General features: G+C 41.8%; 1 protein-coding gene across 10 annotated transcripts in view; it reads right to left on the reverse strand.

The window, feature by feature from the left end:
• The window catches only part of PCNX1 (pecanex 1), a 244,693-nt gene that overhangs the window by 165,205 nt on the left and 55,527 nt on the right, over positions 1–23,961 (reverse strand). For 7 of the 10 annotated variants that reach the window (XM_077464612.1, XM_077464611.1, XM_077464607.1 and 4 more), the window contains exons 4-5: positions 22,685–22,724; positions 10,003–10,092 (exon numbers count right to left, since the gene is read on the reverse strand). In XM_077464612.1, the coding sequence (XP_077320738.1) occupies positions 10,003–10,092; positions 22,685–22,724 (130 nt within the window). The remainder of the gene's footprint in view (positions 1–10,002; positions 10,093–22,684; positions 22,725–23,961) is intronic. The other 3 variants (XM_077464610.1, XM_077464614.1, XM_077464616.1) reach the window with 1 other exon arrangement.

The raw sequence follows: 23,961 nt of genomic DNA on the forward strand, positions 1-23,961 counted from the left end.
TTTAATCAAGGCTGGCTGCCTCTTGAATCCCCCCACTCCAGCTGATACATATAGGCTACTGCTGTGGTATTGTCCAATAGCACCCTGGGTCCTATAGCACCTTAGGTATCCCTGGGGAAAGGGAGTTCAGTGATGAGGTGCCAATTTTTTTTCTCTGAGCTCCAAGAGGTTGATGGGGGCTTTGCTTCCCTGGATAACCAATTCCCTGAACTGAGAGAGGCTAACACTCCTACCCAGCCTGTGGAGGCTGGCATCTGTAGTTATCACCTTCCATGAAGGTTGGAGAAAGGACTTCCCTATTTTGGATCCATCAAATTACTTACTTGAATAGAGAGAAGCATGGGTAAATCGAGACAGGGTGTTTTTGCTCCAGGCCAAGAGAATGTTGGGTTGAGGGACCTTGAATGGAAATTAGCGAAGGAAACCACTTTGAAATGAGGCAGCCATGAGACGTAGGGCTCTCATGGAGAATCTTACGGAGGGATGTCTTTGATTTTAAGCACAGAAACATCTCCATAAAAAGGGAGAAGAGGTCCATCACCTAGAGGACACTAGAAAAAAACTGAGGTCTCACAGAGTGGGGTGGGGTTACAGCCAAAGCTTTGCCAGTGTCAAATCACCTCAAGGTAGCAGCCTACAATCCAGGGTCCATAAATATCCAACCTGTGTCCTGTACTGTACTTTTAAGATATGCTTCCTTCTTTGTATGAATACCAGCTGACCATGTTAAATGAGCAGATGGTGTTGGTGGGACTGTGGATCACATATGCAACATTCTGCTGTAAACGCACAAAACACACAACTGTCCACTTCTCTCCCAGTGTGACAGTATGCAGTTGGTATTTAACTACAGAAAACATTCTCTCCATTCAGCTAAAACAGCCGTGGGCAACGGTTTATTAGCTGAATTTAGAGAAAGTCTGCTGTGGGTAAAGCGGAGGAACCATCCCCGCCAGGGAGAACACAGCGATTACTGCTAATGGCTGAAATAGCCACTAGCAATAATTTCATATAAAATCAGACAGGCTGGTTATACCCACGCTGATCCGTCCATTAATCTGGGTACAATCGGCCTGCTCATACATGGTTCAAATCTTCGAACCGTCTATGGTGGGTAAAACGGTAAGGGCGCTTATTTAAATACCAATTGCCTCACAGATCAACAAACATATATCCTACCGGCAAATGCCTAGTAACCTTCCTTAATAATGCAATGAATACTTCCTATTTGAGCACATGTCTAAATGAGATTTAACATGACAAACTCCTCAGCATCATTTTTTAACAGGTACAATATGCTCATATTTATGAAACAGTAGCCAATCTAGCAGCTGCTCGCAGAAACCAATTGGGTTTCTTCCTTGCAATTAAACAAAGAATTTCACACTCATTTCTGCATCTCTGTTGTCAAGCCGTATTCATAATTCCCTGTCAGCTGTTATCTGAAAGTTGTAACTCCAGCTAACGCTAAGTAAAATGAGCATGCCCCATTATGAATTATGTATATCTGCCATTTCTTCTTTCATTAGTAAGGATGCTCAACCACTAATGACAATGCCCCCTCTCTAGCAAGTACCTGAAACCAGCATTGTTTAAAAATACTGATAAAAAGTCCAAGTATCAATAAATACCATTACCTTCTACTGCAACCTTGCAAAGATCCTGCCTAATTTGAAGAATACGTTCGCCTTTGGGATTAGGTGACATGTTCCCACTGCTGTAGCCATTCTTCGACCGGCCAAGCTCGCTGTTACAACTTAAAAATAAAAAAACGGGAATGTGGGGCTCCACCCACCCGGCCACGATATTCATTCACAGAGTGCTGTGAATAAATCAATTACAAGGACTTACAGACTTTGCGTTTGTCGGCTTGCAGTTCTCAATCAACTACCAGGGCACTGTTGAGTGCTCTCGTAGTTCATGGTTTCTACCTGTCAATTTGTAACTGCCTGCCCATATGAGGTACGAACAGACAGCTTACAGGGAGCCTGGGATTGCACCCATGATCTGCGGCTTGTGGGTGCAATACTTTGCAGGCTCTTAGTAAAAAAATAAATATATATTTTTTTATACTGGCAAAAAGATGTGATTTTATTTCGCTTAAAAAGGTGAACTTCTGATTTAACCACATGCCAACCAGCCGCCACAGTTGTATTGCGGTAGAAGGGCACGGCTGAGCGAAACTACGTTATGTAGCTTCTCCCTGTGGCCACTAGGGGCACGCGTACCCCCCTGAGCCAATGAGAGTGTCCATGTCCAGTGGTCGCGATCATCGATGGCCTCCCACAATCACTCGGGGCACATTGAAAACCGGGATCTGTGAGTGTAAATGCAGTTTCCGGTTCTCCGAGGTGAGAACAGATCTTGTCTGTTCATACAGAGTATGAACAGCGATCTGTCATCTGCTCTGCACAGTCCCCTCTTCCTTCAGTTAAAACATATACTAGAGAACACATTAACCCCTTGATCTCCCCCTAGTGTTAACCCCTTCACTGCCAGTGACATTTTTACAGTAATTAATGCATTTTTATAGCACTGATCGCTGTACAATTGTCAATGGTCCCAAAAGTGTGTCAGAAGTGTCCGATCTGTCTGCCATAACCTCGCAGTCCCAATAAAAATTACTGGTCACCACTATTAGTGGTAAAAAAAAAAAAATAATAATAATAAAAATGTCATAAATCTTTCCTCTATTTTGTAGATGCTATAACTTTTGCGCAAACCAATAAATATATATGTTTATTGAATTTTTTTTTACCAAAAATATGAAGAATACATATCGGCCTAAACTAAGGAAAAAAAATTTTTTTTTATATATTTTTGGGGGATATTTATTATAAAAAAAAGTAAAAAATGTGTTTTTCTTTCAAAATGGACGCTTTTTTGTTTATAGCGCAAAAAATAAAAACCGCAGAGGTGATCAAGTATAAGGCTGAAACAACTAATTGATTAATCGACAACTAATCAATTATGAAATTAATCGATTACTATTTTCATAATCGATTAATCGGCCAGTAACATAATGGGATTTAAAAAAAAAAAAACTAAAATGAGCCCTTTATAGTATAAAAATATAAATCACTACTATAATTACTTTCACTGTTCTACAGTTAAAAAAAAAAAAAAAAAAAAAAAAAAAAAAAACGAACCCCTTCTAGTAGTGATTATCTGCTTTTTTGTACTATAAAGGGCTAATTTTAGTCTTTTTAACCCCATTATGTTACTAAACGTCTTAGGCCTGGTTCACATCTATGTTTACTGGTGCTTTTTGCAGAAACGCACTACAGTTCATTTACATGGTTTCCTATGGGACACGTTCATATCTGTGATTTTTTTTCAGCCGCTGCATATTTGGAAAGGGTCAGGGACTTAACGCGAAATGGTGCTTTTTTTGGTTAAATGTACTTCAATTAAAAAGCTGCAGAAAAGAATGTAATGCGTTTTTGCAGCAATTTGTGTTTTTTAATCTGCCCAAAAAAATGCAAAAAAAGCAAATTGCAGTAAAATCATCTGCGCAAAAATCAAAAACGCACAGCAAAAAGCACTGCAGAAACAGATCAGAAGCAAAAACTGCATAGGTGTGTACCGACCCTTATACTGGCCTCACGGATCAATTTTCAGGTGAGAATATATAGATGAAAAATCTTTGTACATTCGCTGAATGAAAGAATTTTGTTTGAAATTTTCACTTCATTTCTGAACAAAAACCATATACACTGCCTGAAAATTCCTTTGACCGAGAAGTTTTCTATTCTTTCCAAATTTTCCCATCACTGTGGTTGAAAAGAAACGTCAATTTGACCCACTTTTTTTTTTTTAAGGTTATTAACCGATTGAAACAATAATCGGCCAACTAATCGATTATGAAAATAATCGTTAGTTGCAGCCCTAATCAAATACCACCAAAAGAAAGCTCCATTTGTGGGGAAAAAAAGGTTTTGGTGCAACGTCGCACGCCCTTGCAATTGTTAAAGTGACAGTGCCGAATCGCAAAAAAAGCTCTGGTCAGGAAGGGGGTAAATTCTTCCGGGGCTGACGCGGTTAAAGAAAGTAACGAGTTGCCATAGCAGTTTTGTTATCTGTATGGCAGCCTCAAAATGAATCCACAAAAAGAACTATTAGACATAAGGTCTTATAGTCTAAAAAAAACTGAAACACCTCAATAAAATCTGATCCTCATCAGTCACTTTACTTTACTGGTAAATTTAACACATTAGTCAAAATTAAATGATCTTTATTGTATTAATGTCTTTACAAATTTGGAACTTAACATACCAGATAACAACTGCAATACTCCAAAAATAATGGGTGGTCTACATGGTCTGAGAATGCGTTTATGCTGTTTATCAGTGCTGTTCAAATACTGCAAATTGTGAACCGCTTAATATACCCAACATTTCATACTCCTGATATGTGCCTGCTCTGTACCATGTACTTGTATGAAAAAGTATCCTGATCTCTTTGTACTGCTTCCATTGTGTGAAATCCTAGTGTTCTTGCCAGTTACTCTGCAGTTTATATTAAAAACTGACCACACTGGGCATGAGAGTACAGTGTGGTCAGCTATTTGTCCTGGAAACTCGGCCTGCTCTCCAACGATCACACTTGTCCTGATACGCGCCCTCCTCACAGCCATTTACTGGCAAGGCCAGTGTGCTACCATTTCTCCTCCCTTAGCTCTCTGAGCTCCTTATGCAGTGGAGATCAAACTATATCATTATAATACAGGATTTAAATAACGCCAACAGTTTGCGGAGCACTTTACAATGTTAGGCAGATCTTACAATTAGGCCTCATGCACACGGACGTTTTTACAGCTGCTTTTTTGAGCTTTTTTTGCAGCTTAAAAACGGCTGTCCATGTTAGTCTATGGCTTCATGCCCACCTAGGCGTTTTTGAGCTGCAAATGGCATAGGCGTTTTTAAGCTGTAAAAAAAAAAAAAAACCCAGGACCAGTGCGTTCCGTGGCGCAGAGCTAGAGCTGTAAAAACACGAATCGCGGATAAACGCGCATAAAACGTGTAACATATTTTCTTTGTTTTCTGTGGCATTGTGGGAAATTTGGGAGTGCTATAGCCAAGAGATGTGTTTCTTTAAAAAACACTACTTAACGCTTAAAAAACGCACAAAAACAAAAACGCCAATGCAAAACGCGGTAAAAATTGCGTTTTTAATGCCGATTTTTCCAGGTGTCAGAGCTAGCTTTGCAGCCAGTTTTTTAAAACGTCCGTGTGCATGAGCACTTACAATACAACTCAATACAGGAGGAATCTTATATAATACCTTATTTAAAAAAAAATAAAAATAAAATAAAAATAAAGTGTGTGTGTGTGTGTGGGGGGGGGGGGTGTATTTATGTTTATGTTTTATATGTATACACAAATGTTTTGCCCTTCATGTCCATTTTAAACCAAGTGGGTTTTACAAGGTGAGGGTTTACGTATATTAACAGGATATGCAAACATAATACAGAAGTAAAGAAAGGCAAAAATACAAAATACTTGACTAGTAGGTGCAAGCAGAAAAATTTACTGAAAAAAATAAATAAATAAATAAATGAACACCAGATCGCACACACTTCAAGCCTCTGCAAGAAAGCAGCAAAGCATGCCAATATCAGCCACCTGTGCTTACATTAAATTTACATTACTGCAGTCAGCAAGGGGTATGCCAACATGCAGTTATTGTGGGCCATTTAACAGGCATCTACTGGAGAGTAAATTATCATTCATACAAGTGCATAGACTCCATCGGGCTCTTTGGAACAGTAGCATTTGCCTGCCATATTCAAACAGCTCAAAACTAGGTCAGGACATGTCAATGACACAGCCTCAGTCAGATGACTGTATTGATACCATGTAGTCTGGGCACAAATTCACTTATAAACATTAGTGGGTTTTAATAACCTAATGACTTTTTAAAGCTGTTGAGGACTATGGTTACTCAAGTTCTGCTGCAGAAACTGCAACATTAGCCATGGGACTCACATCACTTATTGCAATTTTTGAAAATTAGAGTGGTTTTAAATCTCGGATATGAAATTTAAGCAAAACGTATGGTGTACTTGTCTTAATCCAGAGCACGGAGTTTAATTTCTCTGTTATCTGTAGGAGTCACTTCTGACAAGTTTTGCTGACAACAAGAACAAAAAAAAATAAAAAATAAAAGGTGACAGGGAAGGGAGCTTCTGCGCACAATCTGCGATTGAGGGCCTCAGCTCAGTTCCCGTTTTTCTTCTCTCCAATCAGCTCTCAGAGCTCTCCTCACTGACCTGCAGAGTAACTTCAGCTCCATGTCCCCTGCTTTCTAGAAGCTCAGACAGGCTGTCACAACTCTAGACCTTTGTACAAAAGTATGTAGGATGCATCTCTGCATCACCTGAGACCAGTCACTTCACAGGGTATAGGTAAGGGTTTACAACACCAAAACTGGGACCTTATTGTGTCAGTTGATAAAAATTGGGAAAAAAACATCAGTTGTAGAGATGCCACAGACAGCGATTCGCCCTGCTGGCACTTCAACTACATTTAAAATATCAGTTTGTGTTATAACCTGCAGGCAGAGAATTAATCATTAAATTAACATTTTGTTTGCAAATGCAAAGATATAGACGTGTATATAATCTAAATTGGCATTCTCCAATAAGACAACTAAATATTCTACACACTTTTAGATCAAAACACAACTGCATTCATTAACACATTAAAATGCAGCCAAAATGAATAACAGAAAAACAGCACAAGGGACTTCATTTACAGTCAGTAGGATGAGTTCCTTGTGCCAATTCCTCTTACGTTAGTGAAAATCTTCCTCTGTCCTTACCCCCCACCGTAGTAATCTTCCAGTGTGACGGGGGTTAATAGAACCAACAGGCTGTCACAGGCATTTATCAGAGCGCAACTGCGCATGCCCTTCCGCCTAGCTGCTCCATTCATAGAAGCTGTACTACAGCGCCTGTGACTAGAACACAGTCTAAGAATGGAGGTGAATGATTATTAGCTCCCCCTCCATTCATTGATCACATTGATAGAGGCAGTAGTATGGCTTCTATGAATGTAACAGATTGGTCAGTAAAGGCAGGTATAGTCAGGTTCTCTTGGGAACCACCTGCACCAGCCCCTTTAGCTCTATTAACCCTTGCTGCACCAGAAGATTATGGCAGTGGGGGGTAGTAGCTGCCAGCTGAGTAGAAGATTGCAGGCTGGCAAAATAAAACAAATGTACTGAAAAAAATGATTAACAAAGCAAAACATACCAATATGTGCTACCTGTACTTGCCTTACTATACATTACTACAGTCAGAAAGTGTATAACGTGCCCTTTTCCGGCCAGCTGCTCCATTTATAGAAGTCCTAATACAGCTTCTATGAATGGAACAGTCCAAGAATGGAGTACAGGCGGATGATTGTTTGCACCGTCCTCTCCATTTATAGAGGCTGCCTTGGGCTTCTATAAAAAAAGAGCAGCTTGGGTGGTAGAGGCTGGCATAGTTGGGCTCTCAATAAAAGCCCGTTAGCTCTAATATAATCCCTACAGCAAGACAAGATTATGGCAGTGGGGGTAGTTGGGGGAGGGGGGGCCAGGAAGGATTATGCAAAGTTTTTACTAGCTAAAAGAGGATATATCCAACTCATTGTATGTTATGTCCCCTGTGCTGATTCTTCTGTTTTTGATTTAGGCTGCACTTAGGCTACATTCACACCTAAACGGTTTCAGCTCATAAAACGCCTGAAAAAAATGACTGAAAAAAAAACGCCCAACAAGCAAAATCCCATTAATTTCAATTGCACCTGTTAACATCTGAGCGTTTTTGTTACCTGAAGCAAAATGCCTGAAAAACTCCCTAAGCTCAAAAAAGAACACTTCTTTGGGACAGATTACAGACATTTTTCTGCCTTTTACATTGGTGATCTGAACAAAATAGCAGAAAAATCACAGTAAAAAATGTGTGATTTTGAACCGCTCAGGTGTGAATGCAGCCTTAGGCTTTAAGATGCAGTTTCCTTTCTGCCTGAAAGGAAACCTGTGCTGAACAACACGATGACTAACTTCAATGCAAAGTTACTGACCTTGCACAGGTATGCCGTAAGCCATGTCATAGTGAATTCCTTGTCCAATACTTGTAAATAATGAAGTACTGAAGACATTAGTTTAGGACTCCAAGCGGTATTAAACCCAAAAGCAAATTATATTGCAGCTTGCCAATTCTCGTATGCGATAACTGCATTTTTTTTTAGGCCCTCTTCCATTTTCACTTGATGATCCTGCTAGTAAGTGTGTTTTTAAAAACAAAAAAAAAAAAAAAAAAAAAAACTATCCATGCAAAAGTAGCAGTTAGATTGTTGAGACAATCCATTTACCACTGACAAGGGTGTTTACAATGATATTTTATTCATTTGTGTAAAACCTTTATACAAAACAAGAAAAAAAAAAAATGTGTGCTGTAACTGGTTAAAAAACATTAGCTAGAATTTGACTTAAATTTGTCAACGTATCTAAATCTGCTGGTACATTTAACACTACCCTCCGCTCAGGCTGTTAATGCTGCTGTCCAAAAGGTGTTCCCCTGAGCTCCTTCAGACAGAGTGTAGGCACTAATTAGGGGTCGACCGATTTTTTTTCAGGGTTAACGATTTTTGTCAGCATTTCAGGCTGATAGCTGATAACAGGTGCCGATATTTTATACAATTAATGTTTTGACATATCAAAACAATTCCTACACAAATCTGGTATAAACTGAACCTGGTTATTAAAATTCGAAATATTAAGGCCTTGTGTACAATGCTGCTGGTAAACAGACATTTAGGAGCAGATGGCAATGTTTTTCAATTGCCCTGAACTCTCCTCTATGTTATCGTATCAGTACATGTACACAGGGTTGTTTATAGTAGTTTTTAGGTAGTTGAGTTTAGGAGTATTTTTTAGAATGCAAAAAAAAAAAAAATGGGTTCACACGGATGTTCAGAGGTATTTGAAAAACGCCAAATACCTGTAATAGCTTGTAAAATTTTTATTTTGTGTTAAAATTAAAAGCATCTGTTAACGGAACGCTGCTAGGCACGAGTTTAAAAAATATAATAATTTTTTAGACGCTGATATCTAGCCGTCAAGTTAAATCGTTCAGGAAAGGTTAAACAACGTACCATGTACATGAAGCCTAAAAGTAGACAACTGTGACAAATAACGTGCTGGAAAAATTATTTCTTAAATGGCTTCCCAAAACAGAGAAATGGCATAAATACCTACAAACTGCACACTGAGGAATATTGGTAATTTTGGTAACTTTCTGGCAGATACAGATTATCTGAAAATTTGCGAATATCAGCCCTAATAATCGGCACTGATAAATCGGTCAAACCCCTAGCAATAATACATAAGGTGTGTTACTAGCCAGTTCACCAGGTGATGACAGAAGGGAAAAGAGCCAAAAAAAAAAAAAAAAAACACCACCCCCCCCCCACTCCCCCCAAAAAAAAAAAAAAAAATAACACGACAGCCACCAGATGTAATGATCGGTAAGCAGTAATATATTACATTTTAGGTTTTGGGTTTAATACGGCTATAATAGCAGTCTCTCAGCACAGGCTTCCATGAAGTTTTCTACATAAAATTAAACTTTAAGCACTTTAGGATCAATTTAAGAAACATTTTTGTGACAAATAAGGTTACTTACTGCACAATGAAACAAAATTAACATGACTATCTTATATGCTATATAGCCGGTGATGGAAGCAATAAAGCCCTGAGCCAAGAGCTGCTGCAGCCATGCTGATATTTTCAAGCATATTATGAACAATAGCATTCCAGCTGTGATATATGCATTGGGAAGCTCATTTAGCTAAGCAACACTACAGGTGTCTAGAAGCATTGTTTCAAAGACAAACACTGCTTATCTGAAGACTACTTGCTCATGACCTTGCATCGGTCAATTTAACATGCAGCAAGCAACACAAATCCAGCAACAGTCATGGCATCTTGTGCACAAGATCATTATTGTTTTACCTTGGTCTTCACTTCCTTCTTTGCACAAACTATAGCTCTGGCCAAGGCTCAGACTGATATCATCTGAGGTCTTTGCAGCATCAGTATCCCCTGCAAAGACAAGAAGTGTCACGCTAATGTGACCCATGTCAACGGACACTAGGCTAACCCTTAGTACTCATGGTAACCACATCAGGGGGGCCAACACAGATATCACATTACTTGAAAAGGGCTAAAAGACTGCAACTCATTTGAAAGTGTGCTGTACTTATGCATAGGCAGTGATTCCTTCTTAACAGGGTTACTGTATCAAATTGTGGCAGGGTTAAAGTATTAAAGGAAACATGCCCTTAGAGGAAAAACAGTGCTACCATTGCTTGTACCATATAGGAATTACTAGTTGCCTGCCTGTCTGCCTTAAAGGATAATTCCACTTTTGCAAAAATAAAATAAAATGCATGCACATTTTTTGCAATGAAAAACATTTTCTTCTTAGGAGCCTCTTGGGAAGATCAGAAGATCTTAGGTGCAATGTCAGGCTTCTGCAGACTCTCAGTACAGCTGTCAGCTCATTCGTTCCATACGGGAAGAGTGTTACTGAGTAGCGGTCTGCTTATGTAAACAAGCTGATCTGTGAACTGCTGATCTGTCAGGAAGCAAAAGCGATTTTGCGTTTCAGTTAAGCTTAAACACGGATCTCATTTCCTACAGTGTATCCGTCCCCCACACAGTTACTAAGCACCTTCCAGGGACACACTTAATACTTTGATCACCTTTGGTGTTAACCCCTTCCCTGCCAGTGTCATTTATACTGTGAAGGTGTATTCTTTGTGCACCGATTGCTGTATTGGTGTCACTGGTCCCCAAAAAGTGTCACTTTGTGTCCAATTTGTCCGCCACAATGTTGTAGTCCCGTTAAAAATGGCCAATCGCCACCATTACTAGTAAAAACAATAAAAAAAAAGTCTCTAAATATATCCCATAGATTTTGGATGCTATAACTTTTGCACAAATCAATATACGCCTTTTGGGATTTTTTTACCAAAAAATATGTAGCAGAATATTTATTGGCCTACAATGATGAAGAAATTCAATTTAATTATTTATTGGGAACGTTTTATAGCAGAAAGTAAAAAAAAGATTTATGGCGCAGATTTATGGCGCAAAAAAAAATAAACAGCAGAGGAGATCAAATATCACCAAAAAAAGCTCTATTTGTAGGGGAAAAAAAGGACATCAATTTTAGTGGAGTATAGCTTCGTACGACCGTGTAATTGTCAGTTAAAGCAACGCAGTGCCGGATCTCAAAAAATGGCCTGGTCAGGAAGTGGGTAAAACCTTCTGGAACTGAAGTGATTAATGTTACATTCTGAATATAGGTTTAACATATTACTAAAGATAAACCTAACCTTTAAATATATTGAGTCTTTGACCTGCAACAAGCATACAAATTGGAAAGCCATAACTCCTAATCTGCTGATTTGCTCCAGGTCAGAGCCCCAGAAAGGCAGGCATGAAGCATTTCCACATGGAGTGAAAAGCAATGAACAAAAGGGGTGAAACTTGCGCTTGGTAAAAAAATAGAATAATTGATATGGAAAAAATCAATGAAGAAAATAGCAGCTGAGCACAAAAAACCAGATACTAGGTCCAATAAACAGAAATATAAAAAACAGTGCAGCGCTTAAAGCGCTGCACTGTTTTTTATATTAGTGAAAAGCAATGGCCACAGCTATAGTGTAACTACAGGCTTGCTTTATGTGAGAACAATTGATATATAGTCTATTAAAAAAAAAAAAAAACACATTACCACAGACTTTTACAGCTTATTCATGGTCATGGCCTCACATTGGAAAGTTTGCATGACCAAATGTTACCTAATGATGTTAGACCTTAGGTGCTGGATAGGATAAACTACAATTGAAAGCCACAACCGGTTCTCCACCGTGTAAAAAAATATTCTGTTTTAAGTGTAGGCATCACACCATTCTTAATCACCTTTCAGGTACAGAAAAGTATCCTCTATGATCCTGTAACTATGAAATGGAAGCCTCACACTGACTATTCTTAGGCAGCATTTTCGATTTAGACAGAGTGAAATACTGGTTAACTGTTTTGAGGTCTGCTGAATGAATTTCAATCAGTGTATGGTCAGCTTTGCTTGATTTTTAAAAATTCGGGACCCTGGTTGATAGGCAGAAGCAGCAAGGGGGCTGCGTAATGCAAGACGCCCACAAACACAGCCAAGAACTGAAAGGCTACTACATAAATTTAAATAAATACCATAGGTAATCTCTAGGTAACTATCACAGTCCAGACAGAACCATGCATAAAGACTGGACAGAAAGACACAGCATTGTCAGTGAGAAAATAATGAGATCTCTTTGTGAAGGAATAAGTGTTTTAAGCCAGCCATACACAAATCAATATTCTGCCGATTCAGCAGGGATTGGACAAATTTCGATCCACGTATGGGTAGGGAGGTTGTACAGAAGTGAATCTACTGAGCAACTTCTGTGTCCACGCTGTGTCGGATTTTCCCTGCTCAACCAGCACCGCAAGCTGTAGCCAGCAGCACTGATCAAGTGTATTCTGCCAATGGGAATGGCGCCAAACTTCGGTACAAAAAAATCTCTATAGGCGATGCGTTAACATTTTTACAGGTTACCAGTTTAGAGATACAGAGGTGGTCTAGTGCTAGAATTGTTGCACGTGCTCTAACGCATGTGGCGATACCTCACATGTGTGGTTTGAGCAGCGTTTACATATGTGGGGGAGACTTAGGTGGGCATTCGAGCTAACGGGGACAGGGGCATTAAAAAAAAAATTTATTATTTAAATTTTTTTTATTTTTACACTTTTTTTTAATTTTCTTTTTTTTATATCACTTATTCCTATTACAAGGAATGTAAACATCCCTTTCAATAGGAATCTATGCGACAGGTCCCCTTTATGGAGAGATATGGGGTCAATAAGACACCACATCTCTCCTCCAGGCTGGAAAGCATGAGATCGGGAAAAAAATTCACCGATCTCATGCCGACAGCAACGATCGTGGATTTGTTTACTTCCGGGTACCCGGGCATGACGTGCCCCTGGAAGACGTTACCTATAACGAAACGGCATAGGGAGGAGCGACGTACTGACGTCACCGCGATCTACGCTGGACCCGGAAGCGACGGGCAGCGTTACTAAGCCGGCCGGCGAATTTGTTTGTTTTACAAAGCAAAGTTTTTTCTACTTGATGTAAGTGCAATCTTTTTTATTATATTAAATTTCGTGACTATATCACACTATGGCGATTCCTTTCGTTATTATATGTGCTGGGCAATGAGCGGTGTGGCCGTAGGATTTTTCTAACCATTGGAATAAGCGGTGTGGCCGTAGGATTCTTCTAACCATTTGAACCAAGCGCTTAAAGAGGATACACCCTCCATGCAGTCCTGACTCAGAGGAAGCGTTTTTGATTTGGCGATATCTGGTCTCTGAGATGGGATCAGTGTAGCTGGTAAGCGGCAGTAGTGTTGGTGGTGGAAGTCCTCTTTTTTTCCTGCAAACTCTGATGACACTTTTCCTATATCGGTGTGGTGTGTTTAAAACACGTTGGAGATTACAAGCAAAACGTTTTTTGTTGATGGGATGATGGACTAATATTTGAACATTAGTATATGCATTTCCCTGTCTGCACTTTGTTAATATTTTTTGATTTCATGCTTTATTTATTCACTCATTTGCTTCACATAGCATTTATCGGATCAGTATAGCGCAGCTTATTTGGGAATAATTATTTGAATTGTGGGTATCTCACGGTTAAAGCTGCTGCTGCGTTTATATATATATACAATTTTTTTTTTTTTTTTTTTTGTTTCATTACTTCACATTAAGTTTACATAGGAACAGCGCTGTATTTTTTAGGTTTTTATTTATGACGTTATAGCAACCATCTGGTCACCGGAAATCTCTATGCTCGTCATCCGGTGGCAGGCGATTCTTTCTCCGGGCCCCCGATGGCACGGGAGAGCCTGGAGAAGTACCGGATGGTGAGGCAGGAGTCCGCTCCCGTTGCCTATAAGAACGATCAAGTGGTGTAACTGCCGCCATGATTGTTCTCATCGTGCACAGAATCACCAGCTGGAAAGATTGATATCTGAATGATGCCTGTAGCTTTAGGCATCATTCAGATATCTCCCTAAAAACTAGAGAATGTAATCTTACTATGTTCAGGTATTGAAGTGGTTAAATTGAGTTAAACATGAATAATTTCACTCTGTTGCTAAAATCACCTTAAATTTTATAAAAACTGTGTTAAAAAATAATCTGATGAGACATACATAGGACAGCTGCCACCACTACAGACGTGGCCAAAAGTTTTTCATTTTCACAAACTCTGCTGTCTCAGTTTTTATGATGGCAATTTACATATAATCCAGAACGTTATGAAGTAAATGCAAAATCCCTCTTTGCCATGAAAAGGAACTTAATCTCAAAAAACATTTCCACTGCATTTTTTGAAGCAGTCACTGCAGACAGCAAATCATAGGAAAAAAATGTAAACAAAAAAAGAACCAAAAAAAACACAACTGTAAAACTAGGTATCGGCGGGTACTTGAGGAAAAGTATCGGTACTCCTACCCGGTCTTAAAAAACTGGTACCTGTGCAGCCATAGTTTTGACACTAATGAAATGCTTGGAATTATACTTTAGTATACCATAGTAACATCTGACCAAACGATCTAAAAACACTGAAGCAGCAGCCTTTGTGAAAAATTAAGATTGTGTCATTCTCAAAACTTTTGGTCACAGCTGTACCTGTGAATGTGCTTTGATATGCTGGAGAGCAGCCCACACCACTGAAAACAGAGGCATTCCAAAAAGTAACTATCTTTTGTGCCCTCTGGCTATAGGTTTCTCTGCTCACTACTGACTCATGATTATGATGGGCAGCCTTACTAAGCAGTAGTGAGTTGTGGCACTGGAAAAGCAAGTTACAGCTCCAGATGCAAAAAAAAAAAAAAAAAGTTTCTTCTGAAGGATAATTAAATACCAGTATCCAATACTTGTTCTATTCCATTGAAGCATAAAATACATAAATTTACTTCATGCATCATCCCCTAGACAAAATAATTAAAAGAAGTATGGCCAAAGCTTTTTTGGTCATACTTCTCTTGCAGGTTACCGCAGTGCACTGTAAACAGATTTTTTTTTTTTTTTTTTTTACATAACATGTGGATGATGCATGAAATCTAAAACAAACAGTCCAGTGATGTGCAATCACAAGGTAAGCTCTGTGAAGAACCACTTCTTCAGATCTATCTCACTATCTTCAATTCCACCCGATCACAATATGTTATCCCAAGATAAAAAAAAGTTTCATAGTGTAGTTACTATGTAACAGCGTTACTATAGCTACATGTTAATATTAGCACTTGATTTGTGACTGCACATCACTGGAATGTTTTTTTATTTTTTATTTTTTTTTAAGACTTCAAATATTAAGTGCTGGCTTTGTGTTGATTTTAGGTATAAACACCAGGGGTCACCAACAGCTAGGCATTTTACCAATGTAAGAATTATCACAGGATTGGAGCATCTGTTCAATAGTATACTTACCTGCTCTGCTGTGCAATAGTTTTGCACAGAGCAGGCCTGATCCTCCATTTCTCAGGTACCTCACCAGAGGTCCTGGCCCCCCCCCCCCCCCCCACAAGTGCCACCATAGCATGCAGCTTGCTATGTGGGCACTTGTGCTCACTTGCTCCTGAGCCAGCTCAGTGTCCCCATAAGACAGATCGCAGTGTGCCACGGCCACAACCCCCGCTCCCTCCTCACCAACTGTAAGCTTCAATAGCTCCTTCTGCTGTGTCTGAGCCAATGAGGAGGGAGAGCGCCTCTACTCATGCACATCTTTGGATCAAGATTGGGCTCAGGTAAGAATAAGGGAGAAGCTGCATGCTGAAGGTTTTTACCTCAATGCAGAAATTTCAAGTTAGACTTACAGGTAACTGGTTTTCCAGTAGACTTTCAGTACAGCCACCCGACAGATCATGGCTCCACCTCCCACAGGAAACACCTCTTCCATCAGAGCTTTTTAAAGGGAAGTCTCCCCGCAGCCTCCTCAGTTCGTAGAGACTCCCCAACCCCTGCTGCAACACATAAGCGACAGTTATATCACAGTATTGCAGCAAATCATATACACCACAGGGTTGGGTTACTGCTGTCCTGAAAGTCTACTGGAAAACAAGTTACCGGTAAGTCTAACTTGAAATTTCCAAAACGACTTTCAGGACAGCCACCTGAGAGGATTACCGAGACTTACTCCATTCAGGGCGGGACAACAGCCTGATCCCCAGCCGACAAAAGATCTAGTCTGTAATGGCGGGCAAATGTCATCAGACTTGATCAGGTAGCAGCCTTACATATCTGTTTGGGGGTGGCGCCAGCCTTCTCTGCCCAACTCACCGCTGTAGCCCTTGTGGAATCACCCCGGACACTCACTGGACTCTTCTGACCAGCACAGGAATACGCTTCTGAAATTGCCATCCTCAGCCATCTGGCTATGGTCCCTTTGGACGCCTGCTTTCCTTTATTAGCACCAGAAAAGGAAACAAAAAGTACATCCAACTGTCTAAAGTCTTTAGTGGCTTTTAAATAACATAGAACTGCCCTCTTAACATCCAAGGTATGGAAATCTTCTTTCCTACCCGACGGTAGGAAAATTATCTCCTGGGATCAATTCTGAAATGATGCCACTTTGGGCAAAAAATTAGGGTCTGTTTTAAGGACTATCCTGTCCGGAAAAACAAAAAAGAATGGCTGCCTTATTGATAATGCCTGCAACTCACTAACCCTGCGAGCTGAAGTAATGGCTACTAAAAAAACGGTTTTCAAAGTAATACATCACAGGGAGGCCGAAACAATCAGTTCAAATGGACCCTTGGCCAGGGCCTGCAGGGCAGTAGACAGGTCCCAGCCTAGGCAGTTAACTACGACAGGCCCAGAACGTGAAAGCGCTCTGAAGAACCTGACCACTACAGGGTCTGATGCCAAAGGTTTCTCCAAAAAAAAAAAAAACCTAGAGCGGCTACCTGTACCGTTAGGGTGCCGATTGCTAATTTATTATCTGCTCCTTCCTGTAGAAACTCCAAAACCGAAGCAATCTGTCTTGGTGACCTGGCTGAAGTCCTGCACCAGGAGTTAAACACTTTCCAGTATTTGAAGTATATTTCCCTGGTGACCTTCTTCCTACTGGACAACAGGCTAGCAACCAACTTATCTGAGAACCCCTTCTTCAAGACCTTCTCTTCAGAAACCAAGCCGTAAGCCTTAATTTTGCTAGATCTTGATGGACGAGAGGAATCTGCCGGAGGAGATCTTCTCTTTGGGGGAGATGCCAGAATGGTCTTTGCTGCATCTGCAGAAGGGCCGAGAAAACCGGTCTTTTGGGCCAAAAGGGGGTGATCAGAATTACCCCTGCTTCTTCTCTTCTGATTTTGCCTAACACCCGGGGAATCAACTGAAACGGGGAAAGACATAGCATAGGCGAAAATTCCAGCTGTGTGCTAAGGCATCCACTGCCAACGACCTCTCGTGCCTGTTCAGTGAGAGAAAAAAAAAAAAAGGGACCTGGCCATTTTCCTGGGTGGCAAAGAGATCTACCTCTGGCTGACCCCATCTCTCCCCAATCAGTCTGAAGACCTCCAGATTCAACTGCCACTCTGCCTCTAGGACCTGGTTCCTGCTGAGGAAGTCTGCTTTTTTGTTTAATGACCCCCTTAGGTGGATCTCGGGCAAGGATTGAGTAAACAGCTCTGCCCAGCCCAGGATACTTCTTGCTAGATCCTGAAGTGCCCTGCTTCTGGTTCCTCCCTGTCTGTTCAAGTATGCCACCGCCGTGGCATTGTCCGATAGGATCTGGATGTACTGTTTCTGAACAACATCTGAGAAGGCCAACATTGCCCTTTCTACTGCCTTCAGCTCCCTCCAATTTGAGGACCTCTCCACCTCTTCTACAGACCATGCGCCCTGGACCCACTGGGTGTCCACATGGGACCCCCAACCCCAGGCGCTGGCGTCGGTTGTCAGCCGCACCCGGACCGGGAAGGACCACAACAGGCCTTCCGAAAGCACCACTTGGACTCTCCACCACCACAGACTTCTTCTTACCGAGGAGGGTATCCTTACCAGATCGTCTAGAGAACTCTGTTGATGATCCCAGACCCTTAGTAGGAAGGCCTGAAGAGGCCTGAAGTGATGTCTTGCCCATTGGACTGCCGGAATAGAGGATGTCAAAGTCCCCAGAACCGACATAACCCTCCTGATGGATCGGGGCCGATTACATTGTAGATGGGCTATCCCCTGTACCAGTTTCTCCTTTTCTTCTGGCAGGAAGATCTTTTGGTCTATGGAGCTGATTCGAAACCCCAGGAATGTCACTTCCTGAGCGGGCACCAAATTTGATTCCTGAAGGTTTGATCCAACCCAACTCCCTTAGGTGGACGCAAGCTCTGTCGAGGTCCCTCTGCAACCCCTCCTTGGTCTGGCCAAAAAATAACAAATCGTCCAGATAGGGAATCACTGAGATTCTCTCCAGTCAAAGGGGAGCTAATGCTTCTGCCATAATTTTGGTGAATACCCTCGGGGACGATGACAGACTGAAAGGGAGGGCTTCGAACTGAAGGTGAATGATCTTGCTCCCTTCCTTTAGTGCCAATCTCAAGTATCTGAGATCCGCTCCAAATCGGGACATGGAGATACGCAACCTGTAAAACTATGGATGCCGAATAGCATCCCGGGTTCAGGAGGTTTCTTACAGAAAAAATCCATTCAAAACCTCTCGTACCGCACCAACGTGTTTAGACCCTTGAGGTTCAAAATGAGACAGAACTTTCCCGAAGGTTTTCTGACCAGGAACACATGGGAGTAAAATCCCTGGCCTAGTTCCTCTGCTGGGACCGGCCAAACGACCCCCTGAAACATCAGGTCCTGAATTAAGGACTTCATAGCAAGGGCCTTGACCGGGTCCCTGGGAACATTGGTGACCAGGAATATTTGAGGGGGAAACTCTGTAATTTTCGATTTTGTAACCCTGGGAGACCATCCTCAAAATAAACTGATTCTGAGTAATGGCCTCCCACTGAGGAAGAAACCCCTGAAGTCTCCCCCCTACCCTACCCTGACTAGAGAGTCATTGTGGCTTGGTGGCGGGCACAGGAGGATTGAGGACTCCCCCTTTGCCCTTGGGCTTCTGCGCCCAAGACTTCCTCCTGTTTTGTGTCCTATCCTCGGCCTGTCCCCTGGGCCCCCGAAAAAAAAGTTTTCATGTTTGCTCCGGCTTTTTCTTTACCAGAAAGGACTTTTTCCTATCCACCGTTCGGTCCAGAATAGAATCTAACTCTGAAACAAACAACAAATCCCCCGCAAAAGGGATGCCACAATTTTTCAAGGCTACACCCCCTGGCCAATTCTGCAGCCACAAAGACCTTCTAACCGAGTTGATCAGGGCGGCTGACCTGGCTGTCACGCGGACAGACTCCACCGAGGCATCAGCAATGTATGCAATTGCCACAGAGTAGCTAAGGAATCCAGAATCTCTTGCTTATGGGAATCAGCCAAAATGTGAGATTTTAACTGGTTAACCCAATGGTCCAGATTTCTTGCCACACAGGTTGTTGCCATGGCCGGTTTCAAATTCATCATCACCGACTGCCAGGGCCTTTTTAGAAGAAGATCCATCTTCTTATCCATAGGTTCCTTCAACGTGTCCATATCTTCAAAAGCTAGATCGGTTGATTTCGAAACCTGAGAAAAGGCCGAGTCTAGCTTTGGGACCTTGTTCCAAACTAGGTCTGGGTTATCTTCAAAAGGAAACCTCTTCCCGTGTGCTCTGGAAAAAAAAAAATAAGTTTTTTTTCTCTGGCTCCAACCACTCTCTTTTAATCATGTCGGATACCAGGGAATGCACAGGGAAGGTACGAGATCTGGAATCTCTTAACCCCACATACATTCGATCGTGCAAGGAGAGCTCCTTTTCCTCTTCAATACCTAAAGGGCTTTTATCACTTTAAGGAGGCCTCCCACTTCTTCCAATGACAAATTGTATTTGGAAGCTACATCCTCTTCCTCAGAGTCCAACTCCTCTAAGGCCAGTGAAAAGGAATCCTGTGAGGTGTCCTGGGACAAACCTCCCCCATCAGCAACTGAGAACCTACCGGCTCCAGGGAAGACAGCTGGGCTCTAGACTTCCGATGTTCCAGACTCCTCTGACAACTTAGATCTGACACAGGAGCATAGGATTCAGCCATCAGAGCACTGCTCCTACCTTCACCTTGCTGGCGCCTTGGCTTGCCCCCTTGTCTGTATCGCTCTCCATCGCACACAGAACCACTGCCGCCAGTCCCAGATTCAAAAACGCAGCTGCGCCCGACTGGAACCGGAAATAAGGTGCCAGTTGGTCCTCCTCTCTCCTCCTGCATTCCAGTGCCAGGAAATGACGCAGTGCGCCGCCGTAAGTCCCACCGCCATTTCCCATAGGACTCGGCTGAGGCTTTCTCGGCCGCCCGAGACAAACGACCGCTTTCCCACAATGCAGCGCGTGCTGCACACGGGAGATTCAAACATGGTGCGGTCGCCACTCTGATGACCAGGGAACAGGACCTCCGACGTACTGGCTCTCCCCGAGCACGGAAGGGGGAGAGAGAGCCCATGGGACCATCCACACTGGGAGGCAAATGGGAGGACCAGCTCCTGAAAAGAAAAAACCTAGGTGAGAAAGACCTCCAGGATCACCCCAGAGATCATGGCTCCCACCGGAGGTGTTCCTCCAGGTTGGAGGAAACCCAAACTTAGGAGGCTGCGGGGAGACTTCCCTTAAAAAGCTCTGATGGAGGAGGAGTTTCCTGTGGGAGGTGGAGCCATGATCTCTCGGGTGGCTGTCCTGAAACTCGTTTTGGAAAATACACTGGATGTAAAAAAAAAAAAAATTTGGCCTTTATCTTCGCTTTAATTTTGCACTGCTTTGACTCAGAGTCAAGTGGCGCTTGCCCACTCCCCTCTCCTGCCCGGTGGTCAAGTGAGCACTGGAGGGGCAGAGCTGCCAGCGGTGACTGTCCTTGTTCTCTGCTCTGAGAAGACAAGCCCCCGTGCCTCAGGGTGAAAGTGCCCTAAGTGTTGAAGAGACAGCTGTAGCAAAGAGGGGAATATGAAGATTTTATTAACCCCAAACTTCACCTTTAACCCTTGCAGTGCCTCCTTTCATACTGTACACAGGTGTTATTTCACATCTGTCTGGAGTTCATTTCAATCCACAGAAAACCAGCTTTAAAAGCTAAACTCCACAGAGATATAAATGGCACAAATGAATGTAGCCTTGTATCCATCAGTACATCATTAAATTAAAAAAAATTATTTTGACCTGGCATCAGCCCCTTACAGCTTTTCAGCAACACAAGGAGCCAGTCAGTTGTGTTGCACTGCTCATGTGTTGACAAAGAATATGTTTGGTGGGGGGAGAGAGAGCACAGTGTCTGCTGCTTTTTCTTTCAATGTCCATTCACAGACTGGGAAAGGGACAAGCTCAACTCCAGGCACAACAAAAAATGTATATATTTAAATATATTCCTTCATAGCTACAAGGGATATAAATTTACTTTGTGTGCACCAACTGTGTCTGTAAACCTAGGCATCGCCTTGTAGATGTAGTATTGACATAACCGTGCAGTGCATAGCCTGTGGGAAGGGCCCAGCAGCATCATCGACTACAAGCTGCCTGTGTTCCATCAGAATCGGTGTCCTGTCAGATTAGTTAAAGTGATGTTACATCAGCTTTGCCATGCATTCCACTGCTACCAGGTTTGCTCATCTGAAAGATCACCTGAAGTCAGAAAGCGGCAGCAGACATCTTAGTACACCCAGCTACACCTTGAATGTGAAAGTAATTTTAGCAATTAAGTGAGTGTATATAAATATAGTGTATTGACATCTGCGATGCTATTTGGATGTGTAATTTTGAAAGCCTAAAAAGTAGTAAGATGTCCGCTGCCGCTTCTTCTGACTGTGGATGTTCTGTCAGATAAGCAAACCTGGTAGCGGCAGACACATACGCAGCTGACGGAACGTTACATTTGTTAGCCAATCTGACGGGTCACCGATTCTATCAGAAAATTACAGGAGGGGTGGTTATAAGACCAGTCACTGTGCCCTCCAGAGAGAGCAGCAGTGACCAGTCTTTATTAAAGAAAACTAAGTTTAGCTTTACCTACAGTAGAAAAAAAAAAAAAAAAAAAAACCAAGCCTCCTGCCATGCCAGGTATTACTTTAAAAAAAGGCCCATGAGCAAGCTGTGCCATTCACAATTGTTCACAACTAGATTTAGATCCCTCAGGTGAGTTAATAATACAAAAACTTGGTATCCACTGAATATGAACCCATTTTCTAATATCTACACAAAATGACTGTTCTATTGCTGGCATGACTTTTTTCCTTTATAGCAGCACTAATTAAGGATGTGAAAAAATAAATATTTCTGGTTAAATTCCATGAACCACATCTAATGGAGTATAGGCACAGCACCTACAACAGTTGACACATTCAATAGGACTGTTAAATCAACAGAATTTCTATATCAACTATTAATTTTATATGATCCATGCGAATATGTAAACCAAAAGCATCCCCCCCCCCCCCCCCAATTAGCATGTTGTCATACCTTTACTCGTTGATGCAGCTCCATATCTAGACATTCCAACCTATAGAGGAAGAAAACCATAAATTATAAAGTACAAAAAATAAAAAATAGGATTTTCAACTTACTGTAAAATTATTTTCTTGGAGTACCTAAGGGACATGGAATAGTAGTTCAGGTACATAGGGTTATTCTTCTGCCTTTAGATTTGACACTGGCAAAAACAAAGCTGCAAGGGCAGCCTAGTATATCCCCCCCCCCACAATGAGTGTCAATTTTGTAGCAAAGCATTGGTAAAAGTGGATCTTAGTAATAGAGGGGGGATGTACCCGTGTCCTTTAAAGACTAAGATCAACCTTCTCACGAAATACACAACATACAATCAGAATGCATAGTGTATGGCCATCTTTATACAAGTAAATAGAAGGGAGTGAACAGAAACACTCAGCTGTCAAGCCCCGTTCACATTGCTGCATAGCAGGAATTCGCATTCCCACATTCATTTGATTTTTTTTCCGAGGCGGGGAGGGGTTTTGGAGCATTTTCACTCATCACACATAAGGCAGCCCATCCTCCTGAATGGGCTTCCCTAAACACAGCAATCATCCCTTTTTTTTTTTTTTTAGAGGCGCTTGATGTGTTTTTTTACTGCAATTTTTGGTGCAGCGCATTTCTGAAATGCAAGGAAATGCACAGTGTGAATGGACCTCATTGTTCTTCTGTTATCACACCAATTTCACTTTTAGGCCCCATTCACATCTAGCACAACACATTTTGTGTCTCGTTTGTCCTGTGACACGCATAGGGCAGCCTGTCAATTTAAATGGGCTGTACTATATGTGGCTTATGTATATGTAGCCCCTAACCTGTCCACCTTTAGGAGGTCCCTGAAAACTCACTGTCACTGAAGCCTATCCTAAACCCACCTAACAACTGTCCCCGAGCCACCCCCCCCCCCCCCATCAACTCATTCCCTGCATCTATTACCTTTAGAATGTAAGGCCCTATGCCTATGTTGGCGTTTTGTGGATTTTGCGTGTTTTTTTACTGTGCGTTATGCAGCATTTGCAATTCATTTTTTCCCATGGCAAAATGCGTTTGGTGCGTTAATTAATAGCACTGAAAGCGCAACTAGTAATTTTAGGTGTATAAAGGTGGCCATACACTATACACTCCGATTGTAAAATCTCCTCAAGGTCCCAGAGTCTGAAGGAAGAGTGGAAAGGCACAGGATCCAAGTTGCATGAGGTCCAGTGTGAAGTTACCAGTCACTGATGATTTGGGGAGCCATGTCAACTGCT

The sequence above is a fragment of the Lithobates pipiens genome, unplaced genomic scaffold, assembly GCF_037356315.1.
Source record: "Lithobates pipiens isolate NorthernLeopardFrog02 unplaced genomic scaffold, aLitPip1_a1.2 Scaffold_30, whole genome shotgun sequence".
In the NCBI taxonomy this organism is placed as follows: Eukaryota; Metazoa; Chordata; class Amphibia; order Anura; family Ranidae; genus Lithobates; species Lithobates pipiens.